The sequence below is a fragment of the Xenopus laevis genome, chromosome 6S (genome assembly GCF_017654675.1).
Source record: "Xenopus laevis strain J_2021 chromosome 6S, Xenopus_laevis_v10.1, whole genome shotgun sequence".
Taxonomy (NCBI): domain Eukaryota; kingdom Metazoa; phylum Chordata; class Amphibia; order Anura; family Pipidae; genus Xenopus; species Xenopus laevis.
In genome coordinates, this window is record NC_054382.1 from 112,438,215 (window position 1) to 112,461,141 (window position 22,927).

At 38.7% G+C, this 22,927-nt stretch overlaps 1 protein-coding gene across 2 annotated transcripts in view; it reads right to left on the minus strand.

Annotated features, from left to right (window-relative positions):
- Nucleotides 1–22,617, minus strand: part of pip4p2.S (phosphatidylinositol-4,5-bisphosphate 4-phosphatase 2 S homeolog) — a 35,025-nt gene extending 12,408 nt beyond the window's left edge. The window contains exons 1-2 of one of the 2 annotated variants that reach the window (XM_018223857.2): nt 22,308–22,617; nt 1,842–1,990 (exon numbers count right to left, since the gene is read on the minus strand). In XM_018223857.2, the coding sequence (XP_018079346.1) occupies nt 1,842–1,990; nt 22,308–22,563 (405 nt within the window). In that variant the 5' untranslated portion in view covers nt 22,564–22,617. The remainder of the gene's footprint in view (nt 1–1,841; nt 1,991–22,307) is intronic. The other variant, XM_018223856.1, reaches the window with a different exon arrangement.
- Nucleotides 22,618–22,927: the final 310 nt, after the last annotated feature.

A 22,927-nucleotide genomic window follows, 5' to 3' on the forward strand; every position in this document is an offset into this window, starting at 1 on the left:
CTTAAAGGGCATGTAAAGTCTAAAATAGTACAAGGCTAGAAATGCTGTATTTTGTATACTAAATATAAGCATGAACTTACTGCACCACAAGCCTAATCAAACAAATATTTTATGCTTTCAAAGTTGGCTACAGGGGGTCACCATCTTGTAACTTTGTTAAACATCTTTGCAAGACTAAGACTGTGCACATGCTCAGTGTGGTCTGGGCTGCTTAGGGATTGTCATAAACAAAGCTGCTTGAGTTCTGCATGGCTGGGAAGTAAGGCGGGGGCTCCCCCTGCTGTTCATAAGTATGATTGTTTCCCTGCTCAGCAGTTAGGGACCATCTGACAATTCCTATCCACAGCCGTAAATGAAGGTAGAATTTCACTGCATACAGTCAGGTTTCTTATAAAAACGGTACACAGTTTTTAATTAAAGTATATTGGAGATAGGTTTCTTTTTCATTAAAGTAAAAATGGGATTTTATTTTTTTGCCTTTACATGCCCTTTAAGGCCCTTTATCCCTATAACAGTAACGATTCAGACCTGCACAGGAGCTTACCATCTTGGATTTTGTTAGGCCATCTTTTGAGTGTCACTGACACTACAGGTGGTTCTGCCTCAAGTCCAGGGTAGTAGTGACCAAGGCTAGCTTGAGAACAGAATCCATCCAAGTGAAAGGGGCTCATGGGGGAATCTGCATACACAGAATTTTATTGTTTCTCAGGGATAACTAAAGTAAAACCAAACAATCTTATACTCATCCCTTTTCTAGTTCAAGACATTGTTTTATAACTCTAAGGCAGGATTAATTAAAAGTCATTAATGGAAAAAAAAATGATAAATATTGTTTCTTTGTACAAAATTTTTTGAGCGAAGGTTATTTGCTATTCATGAACCTAGAAAGTATCTAGGGACCCCATCTGCCAGTACAAAAGAGATTCCGGATTTTATCATTTGCACCAGTGCCCATTGTATTAACAAAAGGAACACCAAGAGCCCCAATAGTGTAATATGTATTGGTAAGGGATAATGAAATAAGAGTAGATAACATATACTCACAAACCAAGGTTACCAATAGGCAACCACTGTAAAGGCAGGTGGGGAGATTGTCCTGACCCCACTCAGGATTAAGAAGTCGCTCTCTGTAGATAGAAAAAGGGTATCAACCCTCCACCCAGGGTGGACTTAGTATTGTATAAAAAGAACAGAGGCGCCAAAAGAATAAAAGGATATAAACGAGTTTAAAAACCAAAACTTGGTAATCAGAGGAGGCAGTAGTGGACTTACCTCCTCCAAGCAGACACAAAACGACTGTAATTAAGCAGTCAAAATTTATTAACGAACTCCAATCAGTGCAACGCGTTTCACGGGCTCAGACCCGCTTCTTCTGGCAATAAACATAGGAGTTACAGCATCTGGCAGTAGTATACACACTTAGCGCCTCTGTGTATACTACTGCCAGATGCTGTAACTCCTATGTTTATTGCCTGAAGAAGCGGGTCTGAGCCCGTGAAAGGCGTTGCACTGATTGGAGTTCGTTAATAAATTTTGACTGCTTAATTACAGTCGTTTTGTGTCTGCTTGGAGGAGGTAAGTCCACTACTGCCTCCTCTGATTACCAAGTTTTGGTTTTTAAACTCATTTATATCCTTTTATTCTTTTGGCGCCTCTGTTCTTTTTATACAATACCCATTGTATTAACAGTTTAATAAAGAATATTACACTGTGAAATGCTAATTTTTGTTCTTTTCTTCCATCTACATCTTTTATTGAATTCATTATATCTCTTTTATACAGGAGCCAATAATCTAATGTTTCATGAAGACTTTTTTTGAATCTCAAAAATAAGATTTTACCGTGGCTTCATTGCAGACTGTGCATTTCACCACATGCTGATGAAGCTTGCCATCCAAATTAATAAGAGACTGACACACGCGACAGTTTATCACAGGAACACCGCCGGCATCTGGGCTGGCAATGGCTGTATATGGAGGTGGCAGTTCAGCTGCGGAGAGACAATATTTCTTGTAAAACTACACGTCAACATTTGTTAAACACAAGAACAGAAGGCAGTACAAACAGTAGGCACAACACTAAGGACAGAATAAGTTGCAGTTTGTTGCTATTCTTGAATTTTAAATCTAATCAAGGGCTGAGTTAACTTAATGCCAATGCAAGAGCCATTAGCAGCCATTGTATCTAATGTAGGTTTAGCAAGAGCTGTGCTTTGTCTGACATAACTTTCTGCGACTGATGCCAGGAGTAAATGTGCTTGTACTGTTCCCTATTTATAAGCATTAAAATAATGAATCCTGTATTATATAATTCTACCAGCTCATAATCCATTCTGAAAGTAATAATCCTTTTAGAGCAGTGATAGTGCTGTTGAATATGTTTCTCTCTTCCATAAAGCAACATTTATGAAAGTGCCTGGTCTTCAGTGAAAGGGGGAAGCAGAAAGGAATCAAGGTATACAGATTAAATAGGCTCTAATCATGCCTGTTCGTTGGAATTAAAAAACTATAATAGTATGAGACGTCACAGTAATAACAGTAGAACCTCAGCTCAATGTTCATTTTGAAACAGAATGCCCCAAAAATCAAATGTGCCATGCTTCACAATTACTCCATTAGCTCTTTGCATCTCCTCTGTTGCATTGTCTGTGATTATGTTAAGCTATGGAACACGCTCAAGTATAAATGATAACAGAGGACAAATGGTCTAGTCTCAACAGTTCTGTTGCTGGTCAGTCAGCAGTGGAGATCAAATGCATCATGTACCCTAGCTCTAACCAATGGTTGCCCAATATGCACATTAAGACACTTTCTTCTTCTCCTACATCTACTGTCCAATTGGCAAGTTTCATATGCCCGTTCCTCCTTGGCTTCTGTTAGCTCACCTCCTGACAGACCTCTCTACAAGGAAAGACTACTAGATTCCTTTCTTTGAGACTAAGCAGCCTACTACTGAGTAGCTGCAGACTTCAGTAAAAACACAATACATACCATAATCAAAGTCACATGTGTAGACTGTATTGCACATTCAGGTGCAAGATATAGAGAGTGGGTTTAAAAAGTCCAGAAGGCAGGTGTAGAGAATGTGAAGACCATTATGGAAACGGAATATATAATATAATTTAAATAGATATTAAATAGATGCAAACAACAAATGGTGGGGAAGTCTGAAAACTATAAGGAACTTAAAGAGGCAGCAGAATAAGATGAGCTGATGAAATCTGTGTGTTACTCTCATCAACAGCCAAAAATAAAAAGTAGAGGAGAAGAGAAGAGAAGAGAGCTCCAGCCCAATTTATATTTGGTGAAAGATGGTTGTAGCATTTTATAATAAATGATGAGGACACTTCTTCATGTGTCCATTACATGAAGGCCATCCTTCATAAAAACGAGATCATCTCAAGATCAGCCTTCTGAAGGTACAAGGATACTGGTGGGTTGTGCAAGTATGAGTCAGTTATCCATGTCCCCAGTGTTGCAAATTGATTTCAGTTTGCACAGAAATAAATTGTGGAGCGACAATAATAAGCCATTCTATACATTGTAGTACAAAAAACATTTTTTAAACATTTTTTAATTGCTGTAATAAATCATAATATGCTTTTCTACCCTTCCACAAAGCAATATTTTACACGTTAGCAGAACCTGATTTAAGTTATTTGGAAATTATTTTAGCTCTTTTACCTTTTAATATATTTTATAATACAACATTTGGGCTTCTTTTATACATCACACTCAGTGCATTTTTTGTATTGTAAACAACCACAGTTTATTGCCATGACAGTTCCTCTTTAACCTAGAAAATGGCCAAGACATCCAGCCTCCTCCTGACCATTAAACATGCTTCATTTTAAACATATTATCTACAAATTATACAACCGAGACATAAGGTTAAAACCCAGCCTGAAATACACAAATAGATGACAGTTATGTCAGTCCATTATCTTCATGTGACCCTGTCAAGCTGCACAGATAGTTGCATCCACTTGACAAGAAATGAGCACTATAGAGAAAGCCTTTTCCTAAAGCTCCACTGCAATTATATGTATATACAGAATACAATTCAAATTGGTGCATCTGTAAATTATTTGTTAATGCTGAAGTTTATATAGCAACAATAAGGACCATATAGGACAGTAGTTTTAGCAACCGGATAAAGGATCTTCAAACCTCAAGTCTACTAGAAAATCATGTAAACATTAAATAAACTCAATAGATTTGTTTTGCTTCCAGTAAGGATTAATTATATCTTAGTTTGGATAAAGTACAAGCTACTGTTGTATTATTACAGAGAAAGGGGAAATCATTTTGAAAAATTTGGATTATGTAAATAAAACAGAGCCTATGGGAGATAGCCTCTCTGTAATTCAAAGCTTTCCGGATAACAGATGTCATACCTGTATTTATTTATTTATATATTTATTTATTATACAGCATTGAACAACATGCACTGAAACAAAAACTAGTACAACTACAGAAAATAAATGAGAGGATAAAATGAAGAAAGTAGTTGTATTTATCCCCCTATATCACTACTGCAACAGTCACGGTTGAAGAGGTGGTACAGGCCCTGGAGATTTTGGTAAATGCCAGAGGGGCTGCTATTAGATGCCATAGACAGAATTTATTTATTGAATCCATTCCATGTACTTGAAATGCCAGGGCCTATTTTCTATGAAAATCTTGAATCGGTTTGTCTCCTTTAAAATAAAGGTGAGGAGGTTGTTGATGTGATATGATGAAAAGTAAAGTGTGATAATAATTCATCTTTTTGCATATAATTTGTCCTAGAAAAGAAGGTCTAAGGAATGCAGTAGGGAGTACAATGATGGGCTAAGAAAAAGGTATATTTGGCTACTGGTTGTTAATTTATTACAGTGTAGATAATGTTAAGGGTTGCTTGACCTTGGAAGAAGGCTCTTGCTCTAAAAGAAGCACCTTACAAGCAATGTGTCATGGGAGCAAGAATGCTCCCCTTATTGTAATGGGTAAAACATTTCAAATCATGAGACATCAATGGAAAATAAAGCATTTAGGCAGCCTACAAATAAAATTACATATATCTACAGTATAAAACAGACTTGTTTCTCTGAGAAGAGTCTTTTGCACTATTGGCATCCACTGGGCTGATGCCAACTCACATGGCATTATCATAACTCTGCCTGGTGCTGAGCTTTAAGCAAAAGACTGTCAAAATAATTCTGACATTTAGTGACTCAGACTTCAGAACAGAAAACCTGTCAACTCAAAGGAATTTGGGGAGGAAGCCGCATTCTGTGAAAAGATTTAACCCCCTCAGAAACCAGGAAAGCATTACTGAGCTCTGGACAAAAAACATGCAGTTATGGATAATCCTCTTTTCGGATGCAGCCCCCTGTATTGTCCCTTCTGGTTACTCCAGTCATAGGATTGCTAAATTGTAGTTCTACATATTGAAGTCATGAATGTCAGAATATTTTGCAAATACAGTATTTATGTGAAAATAGTATTGCTGGCATCTCAAATATAATATGCCATCCCCTCTGAATCATGTTATTATACTCAGTATAAGGTGTTTCTTCCTGTGTTACAGGGACAAAGCAGGGCTGGGACTCAGTAGGCAATAGAAAAATAATGAAATTGATGACCGGTTCTGTCCTCTGTCGGTTCACCTTAATACACAGTGACTTACAGCACCAGCCTGGTACCTTAATAGTCACTTCAGTCATTTAATACTTCAGAGCCCTGGCTGGAATTAAACCTTCTCCAATGCCAACCACTGCACCACCATATGCTTTACTTGAAAGCATTCAAAGCTTTGCAGCATTATACAAAGAGGTCTGTGGAATCCACGCATGCTGGGGCCAAAGAAATCTTTTTGCAAGCCACATCTGGCCTGTGGATCCCTAGTTAGATATTCCTGTTCTATATCACGCATTGGGGATAGTCTTGTCTCAGTTCTGAGATCTTACAATTATCTTTGCTGATGTTTTTGAAGGCTGCGATGATGGATTCCAAAGATGGGCCAGAAGTTACCGATTGAAATAAATTATCATCCCAAAGGGAATTTAAAAAAAAAGTCCCATCAGACAGATATTACTCACAGCTGTGATGACGTCCTGGATGGATCTGCCTTTCATTAACCTTCAAGTGAGAAGCAGAAAAGGAGTTTTTTTTTTGTATGTACCTTCAGGGGAGCATAATTAGTTGTAAAAAAATCAAACTTTACAGAAACAGTGACAAGCCGCAGAGATATTTCTCTGAAAGAAAGAACCCAAGAGAAGTCTTTTCCCACAGGCAATGGCAGTTCCTAGTAATTACATCCCCAAATTACCGCAACCTAGGAAAGCTGTGTGGAAGTTTAAAACTATAAATAAGGAACTGTTCAAAATAAAGAGATGCTTGAACGGCCCACAGGAGAAGAGGGTACAAGGGACAAACACATCAGAGATGTCCACCCTGCAGCTGCAACTGCCACTATCAAAAGGACAGGAAATGTTTTATTAGACGTCTAATCATCTTATCTCTCTCCTTACTCACAAATCAAGGTAGCCATATGCAGGCTGACCCATACCGTCAGGACCACCATCAGAAATCGCAGGGCCCCATTCGACAAAATTTCCTGGGCTCCCTGGGCTGCACCCACCGCAAGCCCCACCTACAGATCCACCCCCACCACACAGTAAAAAAACAAAAAATACATTGGTGGCTAGGGTTCCCACACGTTACTAAAAAATAAAAAGATATTGGTGGCCAGGGCCCCCCCATTAAAAATATTGGTGGCTAGGATCCCACATTAGAAAACAAATTGGTGGCCTAAATTGGTGACCAGGGCCCCTTAAACGTCCAAGCCCTCCCGAAGTCAGCAGCTCTCAGAAAGATGGGGTGCCCGACTAATCAAGTAAGTGTGGCGTGGCTGGGCCCCCCTTACCCTCGGGCCCCCTACAACTTTCCCCCCTGTCCCCCCCTGATGGTGGCCCTGCATACCGTACACCAATTGATCAGTCTGCAGAGCTGCAGATCCTTTTTACTTCTTTTCCATTAAGACTGATACTCAACCCACCAGGATTGCAGAATTTTCAGCCTAAATGGCCCTCAATATACCCTCCATACTTGCCCAGAAAGTATAGTTGAAACTTGTCAACCTGCTGTTCCAAATCTGGGCATGAATGGCAACATTAGGAGTGGACGTCTAAAATGGTAGGGGAATACTACTTCTTGTACTTCCTATATTTTTATGTTATGCATTTTATTTTGGCTTAAATCATGGGTTCTCCGTTATAGGATTTTTGCCACAATACGGGACCCCTTTTCTTAAAGCTGTGTAAAAACATGTAACTTTTTTTAAACACCCCAGGGTGGTTAAACCAATACATTTATAGGACTCTATGGGAAATGGCAATGCCATAATTTGGAGCCTTCTGGATAACAGATTTCCAGATAATTGACCATACTGGCTAAAAAGGACAGCATGTCTCAGAGGCAGAGATTCAAAGAATGATAGTATTTCAGCTCAGGAGGCACAGTTCATCCTGTCCTATTTTACACTGAACTGACACTAGCAGTGAGGCTGAAAACCAGAATCAACTTTGCCTAATGTCAGTTAGTATTAACTCATATTTAGAATGTCCCAACATATTCTACAGTGCTGTACAATAATTGGGTGTATATAATCAACATACAGACAACATACAATGGTACAACCAATAAGCTAAAAAAAGAGTTCTGCTTGGCTTTATCAATCGCATACTTTGTGTGAAAAAGCAAAGCTTAACTATGGGGAGAAAAGAGGTGAAAGAGACTGATGGTGGAATATTTTAAAGTCAAGTGCAACATTGCTTCTTTGAGATTTATAAATTAAGCATTTTGACACTTGCAACACCAGAACTGCATACAACTCTGTGTGTTTGCCCATAAAATGTTGTATACAGTCCCTGTCTCAATTGGAATTGGTAATATCTTGTTTGGCAAGAATGCTAGGACTGGAGGACTGGGTATTGGTGCTATGGAGTAGCAATCCTCTTCCGGCTTCTTCATTCTATAAATTTCCCAGGGGATACGCATGCGCAGTAGAACAAAATAGCCGACTTTTTAGTTAAAGTTCAGCTTTTCACTCTACTGCGCATGTGCAGCCGGGAGAAGAAAGAAGAAGCCGGAAGAGGATCGCTCCGTGGTGCTCGCTGGAAAAACCCTGGGCCAGTGCAGTTTCCTACTGATAGGAGCACTGGCCCGGGGTTTCAGGTAAGTAAATACAATCACTTGGGGTTGCCTAACATTTGGTGACCCCATGTGGAAGAAGACTTTCCTTTTCCTTTAAATAGCCATTTAACAAAAATACAGTATACGTCCCGTCCCATAATTCATAAAAATGTATGGCCAAAATGAAGAGGTTGGGCTAACCTTATTGATTGATTTTAAGAAGAATTGGGTGGGATTACCCTGGTTTTAAATTTCATGATTAATGTAATACTGGCATAAACACCTATGATTAAGTACCGGAGGGTACGAAGGTGGGTTATATGGGGTCAGTATGTGCTTACTTTTAATCTGTTATTATGCTACTTTAATACATTTTGGACATTTTATGAATTACAACTCACGGGACATATATTTTTGTTAAAGGGCTTAGGGGGGTACCTGCCTACCTGTTGTGCTGCGCTCAGTGAATGTACAGGGCAGCAGGATCATTTGCGTTAATCGCTGAAAGAAGGGAGCCACATAAAGTGGACACAGCATAAAAGTCAAGTGTGAAACCTGTTTTAATAGTGGCACAGTAAGCAATAATGCATTGCTGATATGGCTTCCCCTTCAGATATTGCATGAATGTTAACATATTACATCCCAGATGCCAGGCCATGTTTTTACTGCAGTAGGAGTGTGCCGCAAAGCTACATATCCAATTCACAAGTTAATTAAGCAGATCTGAATGTCATCATGCTTTGGGTACAAAAAATCTAAGCACTAGGCAGGTAATGTCAATATTATGGCTATCAAAGCTAGAGGGAAAGAAGTAATTTTTGGGGCTCCATATTTCACAGGAGCTACAGTGATGAAGACTGCTCCACATGCTGTTTGTTTATAAGCAACATTGTGCAGCAAAAGGCCATGTGGCAACAAATTCAGAAACTGGTACAAAAAAAATCAGAAGTAAAACATCATGTTATGGTCAAATAAGTCACCCATCACTGGTCTAAGTGGCTAATGCCAGAACCATCCTACTGCCTTGACAGCTTGTCCTTTCAAATACCACACTGTATATTTACCAGTCAAGGTTTGGGCCCTCTCAATCTCATCTATTAGAGGGCAAGGTTAATCTACTAGAAGTTATTTACTATCACTACTTTTTCATAGCAGTGCAATATTGCAAATTACCACCCCCTAAGGCACTAGTATCACCAAAGTAATTTGATAACAAAAAAAGGATGCAAATCACATACTATGGTTGACCAGGTCACCAGACCCCATCCCACTGGGCACACTAGCAGATTGTAACTAGGTTTCCAGTTTCACAGTGCAGAAAATGTAAAGTTTGGTGATACCTTTTATTGACGTCAAGCAAAATACCGGACGAAGGGGCCTGTGTGTTCCGAAAGCTTGCAATTGTTATTTATTCAGTTAGCCAATAAAAGGTATCACCAAACGTTACATTTTCTGCATTTTTTACAACATGGTCATAAATCTTAAAACAGTTTCACAATAACAGAATAACAAATAAAAAAACAAACAAAAAGTATTGCAGACGTGATACCTACAGTATATACTTTTTGTATTTGTTTTTTTATTTGTTATTTTTGCTACTGGCTAACACGGTTTTTGTTTTGTGTTACCATTAACAGAATGCGCAAATAAGTGGCATGGCAGCCTTAGGAGAAGAGTTATGAGTGGTCATATACTATGACGCCAGACATAAAACGAATGGGTGGAATGTCATAAAAGTGGGTAAAAGAAAAAAATCTTTTCCGGGGATTTAATATATCTTTTGCGAACTCGGAAACTGTTTAGCGACCACTTCCGACAGTGGAAGAAGGTTTGTGGATTTTATAGTTTGCACCAATGCGCAGTGAATGTAATAAAAGTTTTTACTGATAAAGTTGTTACGTCTGCTCCAAAAGATTACAACCCCTTCAAGCACTTCTTAAAAGTAGGCAATGCGCAATGACAATGCAAAGTGCACAATGAAAATTCGCAATGCAATAACAGTTTAAGAAAGAGTATTACATTGCAAAATGCAAAGTTTTATTCTTTTCTGTGCAAATTGTTTTGCTCTTTGCCACTTTTATTACATTTCCCCCATAAGGGTCTAATGAAGAGCAAGCTAGGGGACAGGCAGGAGGGCACCTATGTGCCTACCCTCCTGCCCTAAGGAATACTGCAATTCCAAATGCTTTATTTATGGGGCACATGCAGGGCTTGATGCTCAAAAATCAAACACAGAGAGACCTACGGCAATTCTTCTACCTATAGGGCAGAAAACAAAGTGCAAAAAAATGGACAAATTGCAATCTTTTTTTGGAATTTGCACCCTGTAGGTAATAAATGACCCCTATTGTGTTCTCGCAAAGCAGTGAATGTAAACCTTTTCATGAAATCATATATTTATATTAGTTTTATTTATATGTTCTGTATGAAAATAACGTCATCACTTTGTTTCTTTGCAAAGTACATTGGAAAAGAAACAATAATCAGAACCTGTAACAGTGATTGACTGTTAGATCCAGTTAGTTGTTTTTTAAAGACTCTCCAGCAAATAGCAGATTCATTATTCTCAAATAATGTTGTGTTTTCCCCTTTAAAACTCCAACCAGAAAATAATCAGAGTTTAGTAAATAACCCCCTAAGAGTCAAATAGGAGACCAGACAGGGATGAAACTGAGGGCTTTTTGGCCTATACCATTTAATAAATATGTACAACGCATACTAAACCACTGATTGTTATATAAATGCCTTTCTGTTAATATTTATTTACTTTTTACTTATTGTTAATGTATACATCACTGTGTAATTGTCATAACATTAAAAAAGAATAAAATTAAAAATACAAACATGTACGGGCAAATTTACATAGGGTCGAATATCGAGGGTTAATCAACCCTCGATATTCGACTGCCGAATGTAAATCCTTCGACTTCAAATATCGAAGTCGAAGGATTTATCGCAATTCCTACGATCGAACGATTCGAAGGATTTTAATCCATCGATCAAACGATTTTCCTTCGATCAGAAAATCGTTAGGAAGCCTATGGGGACCTTCCCCATAGGCTAACATTGGCTTCGGTAGGTTTTATTTGCCGAAGTAGGGTTTCGAAGTATTTTTTAAAGAGATAGTACTTCGACTATCGAATGGTCGAATAGTCGACCGATTCTTAGTTCGAATCGATCTCGAAGTCAAAGTGGTAGTTGAAGGTCGAAGTAGCCTATTCGATGGTCGAAGTAGCCATATTCGATCATTCAAAATTCTAAGTAATTTTTCTTCTATTCCTTCACTCAAGCTAAGTAAATGGGCCCCGTAAATGGGCCCCGTATGTAAATTGGATGAAGGGACCAGTTACGCTGTTACGCTCTGGAGTAGGAATTATTTGAATGTATCAGTCATCCTGTTGTGATTCTAATACCCTCTAAGGAAAATAAGTGCTTTTATTCCCAAATTTCAACATAATTGGTTGTCACACGGAGCATCCAGAAATACATGGAGCAACAAATTAGTAACCAACCCAAAAATTGCCTAAAATATGGGTTACAACTTTAAAAAAAAAAAAAAGGTGGGAGATCTCGTTACTTTCCAACAACTGCTTCAATGGCCACTTGCAATTCTGTGCGGGAGTGGCAGACTAAATCCAATTTCTCTATGAGTTTTCTTCATAGCTTTGATTACATAAGGATTTTATCATCACCTCTGCAGTGAATACATTAAATAATGCCAAGTTCAGTAATTCCTAGTAATTTGTTAACTTTGCACAAACACTCACTCTTCTTTCATTACATTAAATACACTGAGGCATGATTTTTAGCTGGGTTATGCAGGGTTGCTGACATGGGTTGTTCTTTTAAGGGATACTGTCATGGGAAAACATGTTTTTGTTCAATATGCATCAGTTAATAGTGCTGCTCCAATTTAATTTAAGTTTGAAATCGGACATGGGTCAAGACATATTGGGGGTCATTTATAAACTTTTCGCAGGGCAGATTGGTGCGCAAAGTGAATATATTTGACCTGCGCATGGTTATATTTATAAAGCTGAATAACAGGGTGCAAACAGAATTGCGAATTTTATTTTTTCACAATGCGAATGTCTATAGGAGCTTTTTAAATATGTCACAATTCACAAATTGTGAATCTTTATACGCACACTCTGCGACTCAATTACGCAGATAAAATGTTCGCAAAACAGTTTTGCAAACTGCAAATTTAAGTTACTGTCAACGCTATTTTCGCGCACAACAACCTCGCACATTGGGTGCGCTTGCGCAAACTCCTGTCTCATTTGCGCACCATTTGCGAAAATTTATTCACACTGCGAATTCGCAAAAACGGGCAGAGCAGTGACAGAATCTCTTTAAATATAGATCAATGTACCACTGAGTTTAAGTCTGCCATTGGAATTTTCCCAGCTGCCCCAAGTCATGTGACTTGTGCTCTGATAAACTTCAATCACTCTTTACTGCAAGTTGGAGTGATATCACCCCTCCCTCCGCCCCCCAGCAGCCTAACAACAGAACAATGGGAAGGTAACCAGATAGCAGCTCCCTAACACAAGATAACAGCTGCCTGGTAGATCTAAGAACAACACTCAATAGTAAAAACCCATCTCCCACTGAGACTCCTTCAGTTACATTGAGAAGGAAAAACAGCAGCCTGCCAGAAAGCATTTCTCTCCTAAAGTGCAGGCACAAGTCACATGACCAGGGGCAGCTGGGAAATTGACAAAATGTCTAGCCCCATGTCAGATTTCAAAATTGAATATAAAAAAAATCTGTTTGCTCTTTTGAGAAATGGATTTCAGTGCAGAAGTCTGCTAGAGTAGCACTATTAACTGATGCGTTTTAAAAAAAAACATGTTTTCTGATGACAGGATCCCTTTAAGTTTTAGGTGCAAATTACTGACAGAGGAAGATGTTACTGCAGAAGACCAGAGCTATCAAGGAAGCTCCTAACAAATATGGGGGGAGTTGATACAGTATTTCTGCCTGCATAGACCCATGTTGCTCCCTAGGCAACATCACCATGATTTGCTTCCTTCCTCCTCCAATCAGAAATTGCAAGTGACCACAAACACACAAACAATAATATTGTACAAAACAATGCTTTGTAGGGTTATTGATAGATATATAGTGGCCTGCCAATCAGGAAACAGAAAGGTTTGAAAGTTCCATTTGCCAATATAAGGGGCAGATAAGTAAATGAAGAGTAGTCGCAGCTCTCCTTCACTTTCTACTGTTCTGATGATTTGTGTTCTCTGCACAAATGACTATAATAATAAGAGAGGGGGCCATAGCTCATGTGTCCCTGCATACACAATCTCAATGTGGCCCTTGTAACACTAACTGTGGTTGAATGACTTATTCTAACTAAAAGTTGCTCTCAACTTGGATGGGAACAAATTGAAATGATTAAAAAGGAACCAGTATTGATCAGTGGATGTACATGCATGTGTGTGGTTTTATTATATTATGTATAATGCAGGGCAGATTGGTGCGCAAAGTGAATATATTTGACCTGCGCATGGTTATATTTATAAAGCTGAATAACAGGGTGCAAACAGAATTGCGAATTTTATTTTTTCACAATGCAAATGTCTATAGGAGCTTTTTAAATATGTCACAATTCACAAATTGTGAATCTTTATACGCACACTCTGCGACTCAATTACGCAGATAAAATGTTCGCAAAACAGTTTTGCAAACTGCAAATTTAAGTTACTGTCAACGCTATTTTCGCACACAACAACCTCGCACATTGGGTGCGCTCGCGCAAACTCCTGTCTCATTTGCGCACCATTTGCGAAAATTTATTCACACTGCGAATTCGCAAAAACGGGCAGAGCAGTGACAGAATCTCTTTAAATATAGATCAATGTACCACTGAGTTTAAGTCTGCCATTGGAATTTTCATTGAAAATGGTACAATATTATGTACACACAATATGTGGAGAAAGGTGATTTACAATACAGATATTATGCGGTTTCTTATGCATTTGGATCTCTTTTTTGTTGTTGCTGAAAATGACACCCCTCAACACACTTACACCAGTCTCACCAGCTATTGCTTTGTCATGAAGAATTCATAACTACAACCATAATAGGCTTAATGCCATGCTTAATACAAGATATAACAACCTAGCTTTGTCTGGCTCCCGCTTAAACCATGTGACCAGCTTCATGTGATGTTACGGGCTTGGGTAAGAGAAATGAATATGATGTATTAGCATGAGACAGCCATCTTCTATATACCATGGAAACAATCCCAAGAGAATGTTATAATAATTGCCGTTAACTGCAAAAAGCTGAAGAAAAAAACCATAGAAAAAAACCATAGAACCAACTAAAAGAATCAAGTCATATTCGTTTCAGCTCAGTGAAGCATGTGCAGAAATCAGCGTTTGTGGAATAGCTGAGCTACAGTCACTCCATATTAGCCTGTTAGTTCCTGATATTTTATTCAAGTGTTGAGTTTGGCCAGGGTGGAAACTAAGGGCCGTATTTATCAAAATCAGAATTTATCGCGCCGTTTTCTGAAAACTACTCCGACCAAACCCCGGACAGGGTTTTTTTTGCTCTTATTTATCAGTACATTTTCCCAAAAATTTCCCGTGCGGGAAAAAACACGATTGGATTGTACGAAATTTTCTGCACGAAAACCACAAAATCTTAAGATTATTGCACGAAACCCAGCGCAGATCAGGATATCTTCTGCACTTCTCCCACTGACTTATATGCAACCTCGGCAGGTCTGAGATGCCAGTTTTTCGGATTCAAACTTTTTCCATCCTCGGGGTATTTTTTTTTTATAGTAAAAAAACACGAATGTTTCCGGTTTTTGGCATTCAGAATTTAATAAATAACCCCCATATAGTTATGCTTCTCTTCCTCTGATGCTAGTGGAAAAAATAACTGAATAAATATGCCATGGCCTGTTGGAGACTGAGTGGTATGGGGGCAGGACAGAACAATAACAATCAATGAACATTTCCAATTCTCCTGGATAATGAAAGATAATTTGGATAGTGCTACAGCCTCAGTAACCTTCAGACTCAGGGAATGGTTGTTTTGCAGAAATATGCCAACCCAAACCCAAGGGGTTGTTCACCTTTAAATTAACTTTGATGTAGAGAATGACATTCTGAAACAATTTGCAATTGGTTTTCATTTTTTATTATTTGTGGTTTGTGAGTTTTTTAGCTTTTGATTCAGCAGCTCTCCAGTTTGCAATTTCAGCCATCTGGTTGCTAGGGTCCAACTTACCCTAGAAACCATGCATTGATTTTAATAAGAGACTGGAATATGAACAGGAGAGGCCTGAATAGAAACACGAGTAATAAAAATATAAATAAATATAAGTAATAAAAATATGAGTAATAAAAATATAAATAAATATAATTTTTCAGATTTTTTGTAAGTTAAGTTTTAGGTGCAAATTACTGACAGAGGAAGATGTTACTGCAGAAGACCAGAGCTATCAAGGAAGCTCCTAATAAATATGGGGGGAGTTGATACAGTATTTCTGCCTGCATAGACCCGTATTGCCCCCAAGGCAACATCACCATGATTTGCTTCCTTCCTCCTCCAATCAGAAATTGCAAGTGACCACAAACACACAAACAATAATATTTTACAAAACAATGCTTTGTAGGGTTATTAATAGATATATAGTGGCCTGCCAATCAGGAAACAGAAAGGTTTGAAAGTTCCATTTGTCAATATAAGGGGCAGATAAGGAAATGAAGAGTAGTCGAAGCTCTCCTTCACTTTCTACTGTTCTGATGATTTGTGTTCTCTATAATAATAAGACTATAATAATAAGAGAGGGGGCCATAGCTCATGTGTCCCTGCATATACAATCTCAATTTGGCCTTTGTAACACTAACTGTGGTTGAATGACTTATTCCAACTAAAAGTTGCTCTCAACTTGAATGGGAACAAATTGAAATGATTAAAAAGGAACCAGTATTGATCAGTAGATGTACATGTGTGTGTGTGGTTTTATTATATAATGTATATAACTTTCCCTTGTTTGTTATAGTTTATACAGGAGCAGTGACCAGCTCCATGTTGTAGCTCCCACCCTTTCCAGCTATAGTCAGGTGATCCCACTGGTGTCTAATAAAAGGGCAGCCAAGTTTGGGAGTTTTACTTTGAAAGCAGCAAGTAATTTGCATGTAAAACTTAGTCCCTGTGTAAAATGTATAATGAAGCAATAGAATTCTTAATGAATCAGATGAAAGTTGAGTGTAGGACTGGCCAGATATGGGATGACTTTGGCCAGCTTAAATATATTGCAATATATGGACACACCATCCCTGTTTAGTTTAAAGGGTAAGGTATTTTTGGGGTGGTTCACCTTTAAGTCAGTTTTCAGTATGTTATAGAATGGCCAAATCTAAGCAACTTTTCAATTGGTCTTCATAATTTATTTTCTATAATCTTTTAATTATTTGCTGTCTTCTTTTGACCCTTTCCAGCTTTCAAATGGGGGTCACTGACCCCTAGGGTTGCCACCTCTTCTGGTATAAAATACCGGCCTTTCTATATTTTTATGGTTTTTCCCTATAAATAACATTGGCATCAAGCATAATTTTTACCGGCCAGGCCAGTAAAATACTGGCCAGATGGCAACCTTACTAACCCCATCTAAAAAACAAATGCTCTGTAAGGCTACAAATGTATTGTTATTGCTACTTTTTATTACTCATCTTTCTATTCAGGCCTCTCCTATTCATATTCCAGCCTCTTATCCAAATCAATGCATGGTTGCTAGGGTAATTTGGACCCTGGCAACCAGATAACTGAAATTGCAAACTGGAGAGCTGCTGTATAAAACGCTAAAAACCTCAAATAATGAAAAACAATTGCAAATTGTCTCAGGATATCACTCTCTACAACAGTGATCCCCAACCAGTAGCTCGTGAGTAACATGTTGCTCTCCAACCCCTTGGATGTTGCTCCCAGTGGCCTCAAAGCAGGTGCTTAGTTTTGAATTCCAGGCTTGGAGGCAAGTTTTGGTTTCATAAAAACCAGGTGCAGTGCCAAACAGAGCCTCAATTTAGGTTGACAATCCACATAGAGGCTACCAAAAAGCCAATCACAGCACTTATTTGGCACCCCAAGAACATTTTTCATGCTAAGTGTTGCTCCCCAATTCCTTTTACTTCTGAATGTTGCTCACAGGTTAAAAAGGTTGGGGATCCCTGCTCTACATCATAATAAAAGTTAACTCAAAGATGAACCACCATGGAGGCATTTTATTACCAATAGATTAGCTGTAATAGTGCAAGCTAGAATGCTATATTTATTCTGCAAAATGCTTTACCATACCTGAGTAAAAATCTCTAGAAACTCTCTGTTTAGGATAGCAGCTGCAGTATTAGCTTGGTGTGACATCACTTCCTGCCTGAGTCTCTCCCTGCTCACTTATAGCTCTGGGCTCAGATTACAGCTGAGAAGAGGGGGGGGGGAGCAGGGAACTGAGCATGCTTACGCCCAGGGCAAGGAGGTTTAAGCTGAAGGCAAGAAGTCTGATACTGAAACCCATGTGTACACAATAGAAGGAAAGAAATACTGTGTTTCTTTTGACAGAGGACTCAGAGCAGCATTACTTTGAGGTTTTACTGGTGTATTTATATAGACCTTTCTGATAAGGCTTACTTAGTTTTAGCCTTTCCTTCTCCTTTAAGGCACAAAATGTCTCAATGTCTTAAATATATTGTTAATGGATTGAGTGCAGAGAATCTCTTGTATGTGTCACATATATATATATACACATATATATATATATATATATATATATATATATATATATATATATATATATATATATATATATATATATATATATATATGCACATTTTTTTCTGTCCCATGTAATGCTATCACTCTGCTTTCAAAGCAATCCACGTTTGTATGCAGAATGGGTGCATATGCTAAAGCAGCATAACAAAGCTAAATAATGTACACAAGTAGCATCTGTACTGTACCAAGCAGCTCCAATTTTGGCAGCTCAACCTGCAGTCCCTGATTGTTACTGAAATGTCCTGACTTTCTCTTTGATCTCCTGCACTGAACAGCCAGAAAAAGATACAACGTTTCTAAAACTTAATTGGCTTTGGGCAGAGAGCCCAGAATATGTGGCATGTGCATTTAAATACATTTGTTACAATTTAAGATAAGAAAGAAACAAGTGTAACAATTTAAGATAAGCAGGTCTCTTGGGGAAACTGTGACTTGCAGCTTAAAATGCAATTCACCTTCATTGGCAAAACTGTAACAACACATAAAAACCACAGAAATGTGTTCAAACTTTCATAAACTGCCAAATTTTATAACATGAAAATGGTAATTAGGGGTTGTAGTCACATAAATGGTTGTAGACCCATATATTTTGCCATGCAGCAAATCTTTTTGTCCCTCTTTCTGTTTCCAAAATGTTGAAAATTATGCTGTACTGTAGGTCTAAATACACATTTACTAAAGTTATTCCTGGGCCAAATCAAAGCTCAGTTATGTTCTCATTTTCTCATTGAGCTGACAACAGAAAATATAATGTATTCGGTTGCACATACGCGGAGACAATCTGTATGTTTCAGTAGCGCCTCCTATGAAATAACTAGCTATACACTAGGGAGTCTGGACATCAAATGTATAACCTCCAGCTGTTGTGATGTACAATTGCTGGTGTCCTTTGCTCAAGGACGTTGGGCATTGTAGTTCACAATAGATAAGAGGACAACGACTTTATATGCAGTAATAGCAGGTTATATTTTTAAATCATTTTTCCTTGTTGTTTCTACAAAACTCAGGCATGCTCGACCTACAGTCTGGCAGCTGTTGCTGCACTACAACACCCAGCATGCACACAGCCCTGGCATAATATACTGAAACTCACTTAGCATGGATTTTCATCTTATGCAGAGAGACAGCAGGCATTTCTCAGACACACATGCTCTTTATCCCACATGGAGTTTATAATGGACCTGAAAAGGCATTCCCTCAGGGTAAAAAGCTAAAACACATTCATTGCTGCTACTACCTTCCTAATAAGCCATATGCTCTTCTGTCCTAAAAATTGCACTCTTTGGATCTTCCCTGTCGTTTGATTTTTAAAATTGCTGAGCAAATAAGTCGATTCAGAAGCTTATGGCTTATTTTTCACTTTTATTAGAATATTAAGAGAAAGTAGAAATTGCATAAAACAGCTCTCAGATTTCAGAGCGGAAGCCAGAGTAGATATAATGCAAGTGTGCACCAAACGTAGTAATAATAATGTCATGTGCAAGGCTGTAATCTAGGAAGTCACTTTCTTCCTGGCACGTTCTTAAAAGTATCACTGCCTCACTGTGCTGAGCCCTTGCTTATAACCAGGGTACTCTCTGCGCAGAGCTTCTTTCCACCCATATTCCAAAACCCATATAGGCAGGTTAATTGCCCTTTAAGAAATAAAATAAATACCTATAACCAAAGTTGGGTGCACTAATATAATGCCCAAAACCTGATCACACTGTTCATACAGTGGGAGCTCCTCTCAGAATAAATATTACATACATATGAAAACCATACAAGAAGGGAGAGAATCTAGGGGCTCACACAAATATTTTGGTTATCAAAAACAAACCAGCTTTATTTCAGTTAAAAATTCACACACTATTAAAATGACATACAAAAGTGATACATTGGAAACCCTTTTATTATTCTGTAGTCCTATGTACACGGGTACAAGGAGAATCAATGATTCCCCTGGTTATTTAACCAATTATGTAGCATGTTGACATTGTATAATAAATTAAAATCATGATCCCCATCCCCACAAAGTCACTGGGCTCAGCAAAAACCTCAAGGCACCTGTTGAATACACATAAGACAGGGGTTACTCGCGTATCACCAAACAGCTTAAAACACCAAACACTGGCTTCCTCTTGGGGGACCCTTTAATCAAACTGATCTTGAGAGTATGTTTGTGTGGATAGGAGCATTAAGGCCCCCATACACCGGCTGCTGAGTGCAGACCTAGCTGGCAGCTTATTGGCCCGTGTGTGGGGCCATCCAACTGACTTCCCCGATCCATAACTGGTCTCAATCGGGAAGGTTAAAAAATCCAGTTGGATCGCACCCACATCTGGGCGTTTTGGTATATTGGTTTAGGCTATTGGTACAACACAGCATGATGTGACCCCTACAGATAAAGTTTCCCTGCAAAAGAAAAATGTTTCCTCTCAGCTACCTACAACAACACACTTGCGCATCTTAAACTTAAAGGAACAGTAACACCAAAAAATGAGAGTGTTTTAAAGGAACAACCAGGGGCGTAACTACAGAGGAAGCAGACCCTGCAATTGCAGGGGGCCCAGGAGGTACAGGGGCCCCATGAGGCCCTAACTCATGTACATTTTAAATAAATATTAGTAAAACAGGTCAACCTTGACATTTTAGGGGCCTGAAAATAATTTGCTGTGGGGTCCAGTAATATCTAGTTACGCTACTGGGAACGACAATATAATGTACTGTTGTCCTGCACTGGTAAAACTGGTGTGTTTGCTTCAGAAACACAACTATAGTTTACATAAACAAGCTGCTACGTGGCATAAGGGCAGCCATTAAAGGACATAATACATAGTAGGTAACAGATGAAGAATCGCATTGAATGCTACAGAACGTATCTGTTATCTGCTTTTTTCCTTTTTTACCTTTGAATGGCTGCCCACATGCAGCTTGTTTATATAAACTATAGTAGTGTTTCTGAAGAAAACACACAGCTTTTACCAGTGCAGGGCAACCCTATATTATATTGTCATTCCTTTAAAACACTTTAATTTTTTTGGTGTTACTGTTCCTTTAAACTCTGCCAACTCTTGTTGAAGTGAAGATGCTGGAGAAGAAATTGAAGCAGAAGGTGCGAATCAGCCAATAAGAGACAATTGTTTGTTCAACACCTAGGAAGGTCCTCAAGGAGGGCTTATAAATATGATCTCAGTTACGGGACTTCACTAACCTACAAGACACGCATTTCTGTTGGAAACGTGTAAATAAGTCCCCTTTATAGCAGTGTGATGTTTCTAAACAACTTCCAGCAACAATAACCACGTACATAGGGGCTGCAGAGAGTTGTAGTTCAGAGCATTTACTGAATGAGGTTTGAGTCAGCGGAAGTAAATAACATATACATACAAAGCAGCTGCTTTAATTCATTAATAATTTAAACTTTGTTTGAAACTAATTCAGATGCAAATGATTCCTCTCTATCAGTGACCAGGAAGCTAGCGGAAGATACTATTTATATATATTTAAATAAAACACCTGGCTGTATACATTACCCAGGAGTGCCCATACTTTACTCATGTGAGGTCTACTTTTAGTGATGTTGTCCAATTATGATCTACATCCATAAAAGCATTGTTAGCATTCTGTTCCATGGAAAATATTACTTAAATATTATATTGATGAGAGACTTTAGATTGCTATATTTAACAAACAACTATTTGTTATGTAACCTTAACATAATAATTATCTGACTGAAAAGCATGTAATAGGAGGGTGATTTAAACAACCTGTTTGTTGACAGTGTCTTGAGATCTACTGATCACCAGCTAAGGGTCTACTGTTAGAGCCCGATCTCCCTTTTGGGCACCCCTTCATTACACGGTAGAAATAGCACGGGTGCTGTGAGTTAATAACAAACGATGCATAATTAATCTTGTTTTAGAACTACCCTTAGTTAGATATAGACAAATGACACACATGGCATCCAAGACCACACTCAACCAAAATTCATGTGGAATACATGAGCAAATAACTATTAATTAAGGCCATGATCCAAGCACTCAGCACATTTTCTAGCTTGCCACCCAGATCAGTCATGCAAGATAATGGCAAAACTATGCAGGGAATTACATAAGCGGGACATGAGGGGGATTGTGCCTACTTTTGTTTATGCCACAGGCAAACAAAGCAGACAGAGACACTGCATTAGCCCAAACCTCTGCAGTCTAATAGAGAGCTATATGATTCACACACTCTGCAAAGCATTATCTCCTCCCTCCAGTGAGTTTGAATTAAGGGGCACATGCAGGTTGATGCTCTGACTCATTGTTTTTTGCTGAGTACCCACTAAGCATTTTTGCTTACCTTGCAGGTTGTTTTCATGGATGTATGGAGGTGCCGTAGGGGTGACATTGCCAGAGCTGGGAGAAATGAGAGGGGAGCGCTCGTCAATTCCATCAGCAGCCATGACTGCAGCAGCTGCAGCTCCAACACAAGGAAGGAAAGCACTCACAAAGTCTGTGTCACAGGGCTGGGAATCACAAGAAAGAGGGAGGAGACACTGGACCAAATACAACCCCCCATCTACAAAGAAGCCAGCCGAAAGCACATGGACTTTCATTTAGGGAATTCTTTAAGGCAAAGTAGATAAGTTAATCGGTAGACCTGTATGATTCCAGGCACCATTCATTGTATATCTTTATTAACAGGAATGAATCAGTATGGAGAGATATCAGTCTGGTGTGTGGGTGTGTCATGGTGATATAGTAGGGGTTTATTTCCCCTTTAATAAGAGCTTTTGCGAGATAGGGGTTATAGCTAATAACCTTGTGATTGAACCAATGCCCAGTGGCACAATTTCTAAGCTGTTTCCACATCATACAGTAGATTCGATTGAAGGGGGTGTGTCCCTGCAGGATAATACAGTGTATTTCTAAAATCAGATGCCAGGGCTCACAGGGGAACATACAGCACTCGCACCCCCT